Genomic DNA, 10,155 nt, shown 5'->3' on the forward strand with positions numbered 1-10,155 from the left:
GGCACTCTGCTTACAAGGCGGAGACCTCTCAGGGCCCACCACCTCTTCGTTTACACACGATATCAACAGGACCACCATCTAGCTTCCCAGCCCACAGACGATTAACAGAAGCGTATCTGAAGGACGTGCTTCTGTCCCAGGGGGTGCAGACAATATCCACGACTGACAAGATGAAAAAGGAGACCTCAAGGAGTACACCCTTCTCAAAGAAAGGTCACATCTCCAGCTTCTGGACCCTCTAGGGTAGGGACAGCATGTCCCACATGCCTGAACCAGCTCTGAGGGCATCACTTTTCCATCAAGCAGCTTTCAAGGAAAGGTGAGATTAAGTCCAGTGCACAGGTGTAAGCAGGAAAGCGGCAGATACAGAGACCACAGGCAGCAAATACCTGGCGCTGTAGAATCACCCGCCTCCCTGCATCCAGGGCAGACACAGGGGCACCTGGCCATCCTTTCGCTGAGGGTGAACCCAGCCTCAGAATCCAGTTCTCCGCAGCACCCAGGCAACTGCTCCCCGCACACAGTGGAAACCCACTTGTCAGCTGTGGCTGGGAAAGGTGACACTAGGAAGCGAGGCTCATCCACGCCCTGGAGCAGTCGGGATCTGCTCCTTTTCCGAGAGCTGCGCAGAGGCGGCTCCACCACAGGCAAACAGGCGCAGCAGGCCTGGCTGAAACCGCCCACAGGCCGGTTTCCCAAGAACGTACAAAACGGACTAGTCCCGGGAAGGACCAAGGCATCTGGGCACCTCCAGTGTACTTCTAGCTCCTTCAATCAGCTGCTGCTTCCTGTCCACACTCAGGCAGGTGCTTACTGATAAGTTGCATCTCGGAGGGTGGGGGCAGAGGGATAAATTAAAAATTAAAAAAAAAAAAAGTCACATCTCCCCGCTTCTTAAAGGAGATGTCACTGGAGGAAGAACAGGGCTGCAACCGGGAGCTCCCTTCTATTTCCTCACCCCCAGATCAGCAGACGAGAGGCAGCGCAGAGTCATGATTCAGAGACGAGCCAGATCACCTGGAATTGATTCCTGGCTCCACTGCCTACTAGCTGGGCCTTCAGGCAAATTGCTTAACTGCCCTCTGCCTCAGTTCCCCCATCTGTAAAATGGGAGAACATAAAAATATTTACTTCATAGGGTTGTTCTGGGGATTAAATGGGGTAATACATGTAAAGCCCTTAAAACAGGGACCAGCAAGCACATTAAAATATCAGCAATCATTCTTACATTATTATTTTAGTGAACTGAGGTTCTTTGGTTAAATTTTCATGGTTTTACAGAGCTAAGGAAATGTTTTCTTCTGAACTTACCTTTTAAAAATTTACATTTGGCTTTGAAATTCAAAACCAAGAGAAATAGAAAGTTGTACGTTTTCCCTATACATTCTATGAAAAAAGAAAGTTACGTGAAAGAGTGATAGGATAAAAATGAATCATCTTTCTTCTCACTTTGACTTGAAAACTGTTTTCCTGTCTTCCTCTGGGTGAGAGCCCTGCCGTGAGGAGGCAGCAGCTGTGGCCCAGCTAAGACACAGCAAAGGCCCCTGGTGTCACTGGCGGCAGAACCGGAGGAATTACAGGACACTGGAGAGCTTTCTCTCTGGGCGGAGGCAAGAGATGATGAGGGAATGTTCCAGGTACTGCAGCCTAGGCTGCCGTGAAATCTTATACATGGCGCATCAGCTTGGAGCACCAGCCACAACTTTTTATTGGATTCAAATTGAGATTAGAGAGGACATCTTTCAATAATCTAATGATGACATTTATAGCACTTACTATGACAGGCAGCATCTGCGGTCCTTACAGGCTGATCTAAAATTGTCTTCATGGTGATCCTTTGTGGTCAGATCGATTACTGACATTTTACAGAAAGGAAAACTGGGGCTCAGAGAGGTTAACTGACAGGGGTTAAGGTTATAGAACTATACATGATAAAGCCAGGATTCAAGTATTTTATTCATTCAACAAGCATTTTACTGAGCAACTACTACACGCCGGTCATTGTTCTAGGTTCTAGAAATGCAGCCATGAACAAAACCAAGTTCCTGCCTGGGCAGAGCTCTCATCCAAGGGGGAGATTTACAGTAACTAAACATAATGAATCTGTAACAGAACATACGCAAGGCATGAGTGCCTTGAAGAACAGTGAGGCACAGTAAGTAGAGGGATGAGGGACAGGGCAGTAATTACAGATCGGATGGTCAGGGAAGGCTTCTTGGAGGAGGTGACAGCTGATCAGCTGCTCCAGGTCCAGAGCCAATGCCTTTACCTACTGCCTGTAATGACATCACAGCAAAACCTCAAAACCAGGAGAGTGCCAGCCTGCACCTCACCGAGATCTCCTTCATGCAAAGCAGGTGGCCTTCAGGAAATTCTGAAGTCTGAATTTCCATTCTCGTATAATCACGGCACGCCATCTGAACGGCAGCTCCTCATCCACCTGCACTGCTTCCAGGAGGGGCCCTGCTCTCAGCCTGAGAAAGGCTCCTGGGCTCCTCTGCACCCTTGGCGTGCCCCAGCTCCACCCCTCTGCCCTGGTCTAGACGCAGAAGGAAAGCTCATCCCAGGAGCCCTGAGGAGTGTTTAAAAAATTCTGATGAAAGCTCTTGCCTCACCAAAGGTTGGAACCACCCACCTGTGCAACTAATACAAAGTGATGTTTCTCAGTCTGCACGAAGGAATCTTCTAATTTTTCTCTTTCAGGGCTTTTGGAAAGTATGAGTTTTATGTTCTCTCATTTTACAAATGGGGAAACTGAGGCAGAGGGCAGTTAAGTAATTTTCCTGAGGGCCCAGCTAGGTGGAGCCGAGAATCGAGTCCAGGCGCCCTGGCTCGTCCCTTAATTCTTCAGCAGCCTCTTCCACGAGGTCCTCGGCGATCATCACCGAGTTCACCACCATCCACGGCCGCCCCTTTCCACCTGGGCATGTTACTAATCCCTGGCTGTCTGCTTAGTAGCACCTTCCTCGGGCTGTTACTGTGAGGACCAAAGCACCCGAGGCCAAGCGTCAGCAGTCATCACCAGCACCACCATAGCCACCGGTCACTGAATTCTAACTGGGAACACATGCCACCCAGTACTCAAGGCCACAATGGGAGGAGGCGGGGGACGCATAACCGCATCGCAGGCCAGGAAGCTGAGGCTGAGGCAGGGGTACCCTGCCTCCCACTTACAGACGGTTCTCAGGGAATGAAAACCCAGATCGGTAGGAGTTCAAAGCCAATGCTTCTTCCTACTCTTGCTAAGCAACCTCTCTGCAACAAAACTCTCTGGGCGATGACATCAGCATCAGTCAATTAGGGACAATATAGTTATGCAAATACAAGACTCTCTAAAACCCAAGAGCACAGTAAATTAGGTGGCTTCAGGCTGCAACTGAAATCAGCTCTGAAATCAAACAGGTTTGAGGTCCCCACGTATAGCAGTTAGACGACTCAAGTGATGTTGCCTCTGTTGATTTACCTGTAAAGGAGGAGAGTATGATCTCCCTCAGGTGGCGGCAGAGCATACATGAGTCATGTAAACACTCAGAAAGGTGCCCGGCACGTAGAAACGGCCGGTGGCTCCCTCCACGGTGGGCATTCCATCCCCAAGTTTCGCTCAAGTCCCAGGGCAGGGGACTGTGCTCTTGCCACAGGCTAGAGCCCCTCAGCTCTACAGGCTGGCACCTTGACGGTCCAGATTGCCTGTTTAAAGATGCTTTCTGAATGGCTGGCCGACTGGATCACGACAGGAGAATGTGCCTGAATTCACAAGTCCAATAATAGCTTGGAAATAGAAGCCATCTGAAAATGTTCCTAAACTCTAGCTGGGTTGGCAAGGATTGGATGTGATTATAAAAAGCAAGTGAGAAGAGAATGTTACTGCAAGGAAAAGGAAAATTGAACCCATATGAGTTTTAAATAACTTAACTCCAATAAAAAATATTAAAAATTGTAATTCTGGCAATAATTAAATACTAACACAAATTCAACTGCTGTACGCTGAAATTCTAAGTTAAAAAATTAAAACTGCCACAACTGTATCCTACGGCCTAAATACCCCTTTTGTTATTAACTTACCTGTGCAAATAAATTCCAGGTCTTTTTAAAATGACTAATATTTTAAATTTACATTTAGATGTAATGCTAAGACTCACTAGATTAAGTAGAATTCCAGATTACACAGTAGGCTCCTGTCTCAACACTGATATGGAAATACTCTTAGCTTAAATATGATTCAGAACATACACCTGTGCTTTAAAATCCACCTGTAGCCTTCTGTCTACTGAAATGACGCTCCAGTTCTTTCCCCTCACCAACTCAGGTAGCACCTATTAAGGGACGTTCAGACATGTGGCTTCTTTCCTTGACCTCCTGCTGCGGTTTATTAGCAGGACCTGAGAAGGCACATTTAGGCACTGAGGTCCTTCCATAAAAGGTTTGCCTTGTTCGAACATCCGCCTGAACTTCGTATCATTTTTCATGAGAAAGATTTGAAGAGAAATCCGGCTGGCACAGTGAGGCAGAAAACACGAGCGTGTACAAATCCTATTACGCCCAATAGGTTGACAAATTTACTCCAATAAAAGTATCTCCAACCCCCTTTAACGGCTCACAATTGAATGTAATTTTTGCAACTGCAAGTAATTTAATGCAAAGTCATGATGGTTGTCTGAATTCTTATTCTTAACCCAGAAACCAAATAAAACCCAAACACACTCTCCAGGTTCTAATCCTGTATTTTGGAAATACCAGTATCAGCAGAACTGTAAATGCGCCTTGTTTTGTGCACACGTCACGCACGGTCTGCTGAGGCGGGGAGGCGAGCCCAGACCAACTTTCTTTTCGGGTTAATGCAGAGGTCAAGGCTCTCCCCGGTGACCCCTGGCACTTTCTTTAGAATCATTTCCAAAATCACTAGGGTTTTACCACAATGAGCTTGGTTTCTGTTGAAGTCAGACGGCTGCTGGGGAAGCAGATGGCTCTACAAAGCCATTGACCTGAACGGACTGGCCCGTTGGGGCAGAAGTCACTCCACAGCGTGGAGCGACACGGAAGGCGAGGCACCCTAGTAGCTGCTCTTGACTAGCGAACAGTCTTGCTGTACCAGGTTTCCCTCCCCACGGAGCAACTGTTCTACTTGCTCACCAATGCTGGGAAAGCCTTTAATAGAGAAGGTACTGAGACCTGTTTTCTACATTCAGAAGAAATGAAATTCTTTAAAAAAAAAAACAAAAAACCTATAAAAAAATGATAGGACAGTGTAGCCTGGAGGCAGTTCAAATCCTAACTTGCCACTTCACAGCTGTGCCCCCCACCCTGGAACAAAATCACTTCCTTGAGTCTGTTTCCCCATCTGTAAGTGACACCAGCCTCCTGAGTGTTACTGTCAAGATTCAAGTTGTTAAAATGCTCAGCACAGTAGCCAGCACACAGCAAGCCCTGGGAAGCCATGCTAAATGCGGCCGGAAGCTGATGAGATCACTGTCCACAGGCAGGAGGGGGAGGGAAAGAACCGGAGACACCTGGTGTAGGGGGCAGCGGCCCGGGCTCACCGCCTCCACACTTCAACCAAGGTGCGGTTTTACCTACACGGCACCTACTCAAGCCTCAAGTTTTGTTCCATTCAGTATCTGTCTTTACACTGGATGTTTTATCTGGAATCTTAATGGTCACATGGATGTCACCATTCACACGAATCTAGATCTTGTTTCTATTTCTTTTTATCCCACAGCACTGTGTAGTATTTAAGGCCCTGCTTGTCGGGCAAACCTTGAGGGAAAGGTCACAGCACCGAACAGGAGGGGCCCACCAGAGTCTTGGAGCAAGTACAGCCAGAAGGAAACTGCACAACAGGCGAGTGGTTCCTTCGCCCTCCCAGGCCGACCACCTCTTCTTGCCACCAAGGCACGTGCCTTTCTGCGGCCCACGGCTCAGGACTGGCTTCAGGATTACCCTGTACTCCCCACTCGCAGATCTTGGGAAGACGGGAAAATGACAGTGCCCACTTTGCAGGGTGATTCTACAGGTTACATGTGGCGCTGAGGCTCAAAAGAGAACACAGTACTCTATCGATTCAGAGCTACGCGCATCTGTTATTTTTCCAATATAAATTCAGAAGTTCTCAAGTGTGCGCTGAATTTACCTGGGGGCTTTAAAGTACAGGCTACCCAAGCCCCACCCTGAAATAGCCTAACTGGAAAGCCTGGCTGCAGAGCCTTCGAACTAGTTTTGACAAGTCCCCCAGGTGCAGCTCAGAAACCACTATGCTGGGGGGCAGGGCACGCAGCTCCTCCTGAAGTCGGGAGAATGGCTCACCCACACTTGTGATGCTCTCGAACACGCCCTCAGAGTGCTTTACCAGAACCTTCACTTGAGAAGCCAGACCCCCAAGCAGCAGCACAGGGCTGGTGCCACCAGGGAGGACAGCGGCCACAGGCTGCTGTACCTGGAAGAGCTGACACAAAATGACAAGCCGTTTTCTGCTTAGTCTATCAGCCTAGTGTTTGGAGCACTTTCAATGCGGTCTTTACATCCAAGCCAACCCTTTCCTCAACCGCCTGTGCTCGATCCGTTTTCAAGGTAAATTACTCTTTATCAAATTTTCTATGGATGTAAGTCAATATATCCAAAGTGAGGTTCGATAGCAAATGAAAATCCACATGAATAAAATATCAAATGCATTAAATGAGCCATAATTTTAGTGGAGTCACTTTAACATATCGCCTAGGTATCAGCACTCAGATGTTAAGCTGGGAGCATCTTCCTGACCACCTAGACTCTGGGGAATTGTGACAAAGTGAGGAGGTGTTGAATTTGAAGTGTAAGAAAGGGGAAAAGGCCTGCTTCGGGGTGGCTGGTCAGGATGAGTCCCACCACGAGAATGTAAGCTCCGCAGGGGTAGGGATTTCCATTGTGTCCACTGATGTCTCCTAAGCACCCAGGACACAGCCAGACATATACTAAGTACTCAGTAAATCGATTCTATAAAATAACTTGCTAGGAAGTACTTGCAACAGCCAAGTTAAAAAACAGCCAGCCTAGAGAGGGATTTATTAACAGAAACACTGTGAAATGCTTCAAAATAGTAGCAGGGACAGAAGGCTTTAGTTATTAGGTTTCGATTTGTAAAAATGTTCAACTCTATAAAGAGAAAAAGCAACCAAAATGGGGCAGCTCCTCCCTGGTGAGACGGATGTCACGTGGCTTCTTGGGGACTCCACCACTCAGTAAACGTGAGTGCCTGTGGTGTCCCGTGTACTGCTGAAGAGCTGGGGACGCCGTGAACGAGCCTTCACCCAACCCTTTCCAGAGTGGTTCCGGATCCAGCAGAAAAGATCTCCTTCTAGAAGGAGCACTCAGAGACCATCCAGTCCAATCCACACTGTTTGCAGATTAGGAACTACTATCTAGAAAACAAGAGAATTTGCCCAAACCAAAGTCAGGCTAAACCACCAGAGTCATGAGGGCACTTGTTACAGGCCTGTTTACTGAAGGCCGCAGATGGGCTAGCGTGGAAACCCACTTCCCCCCTGGGGTCAGCGCTCTTCTCTCTCCCAGTTTCAACTCCTCACAGGGCCCTGCTGCATGTTCAGTACTCACTTCAGCAGAGTGTTTAAAACTGCTGATACTGAAGGCCATTTCCAAACACCTGCCGACCTCTCTCCTCCACCTCCCTGGGTTTTTCTAACGTAAGAATATCATAAGCCAGACAGGTGAACATCTGGCCAAGGGGAGTTGGTCATCCCTTTACCTCCTTTCCCTGAGGAATGACACAGATGGTGTTAGAACAAGTGCTCTGATGTTGGATTACATGAAACTGCTTCTACTTGATCGTTTTCAATCTTAAAAAAACAGCAGTTTCATATAAATTTAACACAAATGTTACAACTTCTTTGTTTCATTCTTTGGAGATCCATAAAAATAAACATAATCCACAAACTAGAGTTAACCGTCAGCAAGCACAGAGGATGCTGAGCCCCCAGAGATGGAATTCTTCATTTCACTCTTACCAAGAGCGAGTTCACAAGGTACTTCTCAGCACCACTGTCTGCCTGCCATCTCAACAGAACTGCAAGTGGAACAGGCACGGGTCCAACACAAAGCAAGTGAACAGAGGCCCAGCAGGCTGACTACACAGGAAAGAGTGCAGGCTTTGCACAGCCTCCACGCACCTCCCCTTAACTGCTCCCAATCATGTACAAAATGCAGTCCTTTCACAAGCTTTTAGAAAGTTTTTTATTGGTTACAATTATGTAAAATGTATCATTTAAATTCTCCCCTAGTTATTAAGTGTTTGCAGCAACAGCATAAAAAAACCTTTTTTTTTATACATCTGACAAGCCCCAATGATTTCGATGCTGAAGAGGAAAAACAGCAAACACCACTCGTCTATAATTAACCTCTCTCTCAAGGCTACATTGGTTAAAATCAATGGACAACCCCTTTTGTATGTCAAATTGTAAATTTTAATGTTTTCATGAGAATAGTCTTTTATAGCACTCTCCAACAAGAAGCAATAAAATAACTAACAGCAAACTTCAATACAGGAACACGCTCCAGATTAACAACTCAAACAAAAAATGTAAAATGTAAATCACATATAATACAATTGAAGCGTCCAAAACAATTTAAATAATTTTAAATATTTTATTTTTAAACTGCTACAAATGCTTTATACAATATTTCAACATAAAGTCCCCATAACAGAAATGTAACAAAATGGGAATGATAGTGAAAGGGTTAAAGTGGCATAAATTCACCAAATATTAAACTACAAATTTTAAGAGGTAGATTACTTTTAAAGTTGAGAACAAAAACAGTATGAATAAAACCTAGCCATTTTCCACCAACTCAGTCATTAATCGGGGTGGGGGTGCAGAAAAATGCATGGAGAAATGATACTTGCAGACTTAAGCAGAGGCCAATTTGTTGTCTTTAATCTCTACAGAGACTCAAGAGTAAAACCTGGTATGTAAATTCATATCTACTTCTGTGTAGACAGACATCTCATAGGCCTGGGATGCACCCTGTGCATTCACATACTGCTACATAGTCTCTGACAATATGTAATAGTTATAAATTAGTGCCAGATAATAATTTGAGAAGATAATATCCATTTGGATATACAAACATGACATGGTAAGAGGCATAAAAAAAGTCCATATCCAATCTGGTTTCCTCTCCATTATGCTGGCAATCTGCTTGTGATTTAAAAACAAAAACAGAGCAAGAGATCGGCTAAATTGCCTCTCTCTGTCTATAATTCATTTAAAAGAAAGGCATCAAGAGCTGGTAAGTGAGCAAAACGTTTTAAATGAGTGCATCTGAATTTGTCATCCCTGAAATCTACAACAAACTACTGCCAAAACAGAGGACTTGCTTTGCAAGGTTAAGTTCAAATCATTCCTTTCTCTCCTATGTGCCAAAAACAAGGGCTACACTCAGATCTGAGTTACCAGTCCCGTGACGAGAAGCCAGTTCATCTAGCCCGTCTTACAGTGCCCTCCTCTTTGGATCTCAATCACCCAGGAGCCCAGCACACGGGGTTGGGCACCACCGAAGAAGCAGATGCCTGACTCTAAGCCTGCTGGCAATCGGTTGTGTGTTAGGATTTTTGAGTCAGCTTCAACTGGTCTTGCAAGCTTGGTAGATTTCGTATCCTTTGCCGTAGTGCTTATCCTAAGTTGAGCATGCAATATCTTTTAGTCAATTAAGGTTTGTTTTGTTTTGGGGGCTTTTCTACAGGAAGTTCCTAGAAAATAAGAAAACTGAAGATAAATGACAACATAACATAACCTTGTATGAATTGACCATGTTAAAGAAAAAGGTGAGCAGACCGTAAGACAAATGTTATTAAGACAGCAACACATAAATGACTCTGAAGGTATTTAGGAACTCAAGTGTCCTACTCAGAAGACACACAGGGGAGGAACTACATGTAGGTCCATTTCCTAGTAGGTGCAGCAGACACAGAGACATGGGAAATCAGCATTTTATTTTTTTAATCAATTCATGGTAAATGGAAAAACTTGGTCTAGAATTTCATTTTTTTCTCTATCTTTAAATTTTCTTGAGTGGCTGCAAAGGAACTCAGTTAAAAAAAAAAAAAAAAGAAGTTGCTCTAAAAGGAGCATTAAAGAATGTAAAACACCTTGAGATTTACAAAGGTGA

At 45.4% G+C, this 10,155-nt stretch overlaps 2 protein-coding genes across 2 annotated transcripts in view; both read right to left on the reverse strand.

The window, feature by feature from the left end:
- The window catches only part of LOC105824874 (PR domain zinc finger protein 2-like), a 113,072-nt gene that overhangs the window by 23,914 nt on the left and 79,003 nt on the right, over positions 1 to 10,155 (reverse strand). The gene's annotated exons all lie outside the window — the stretch shown is intronic.
- The window catches only part of PRDM2 (PR domain containing 2, with ZNF domain), a 36,197-nt gene continuing 34,248 nt past the window's right edge, over positions 8,207 to 10,155 (reverse strand). The window contains exon 4 of the mRNA XM_012662625.1: positions 8,207 to 9,736. Within this exon, the coding sequence (XP_012518079.1) occupies positions 9,724 to 9,736 (13 nt within the window). The 3' untranslated portion in view covers positions 8,207 to 9,723. The remainder of the gene's footprint in view (positions 9,737 to 10,155) is intronic.

This window comes from Propithecus coquereli, unplaced genomic scaffold (assembly GCF_000956105.1).
Source record: "Propithecus coquereli isolate 6110/MARCELLA unplaced genomic scaffold, Pcoq_1.0 Scaffold77, whole genome shotgun sequence".
Classification (NCBI taxonomy): Eukaryota; Metazoa; Chordata; class Mammalia; order Primates; family Indriidae; genus Propithecus; species Propithecus coquereli.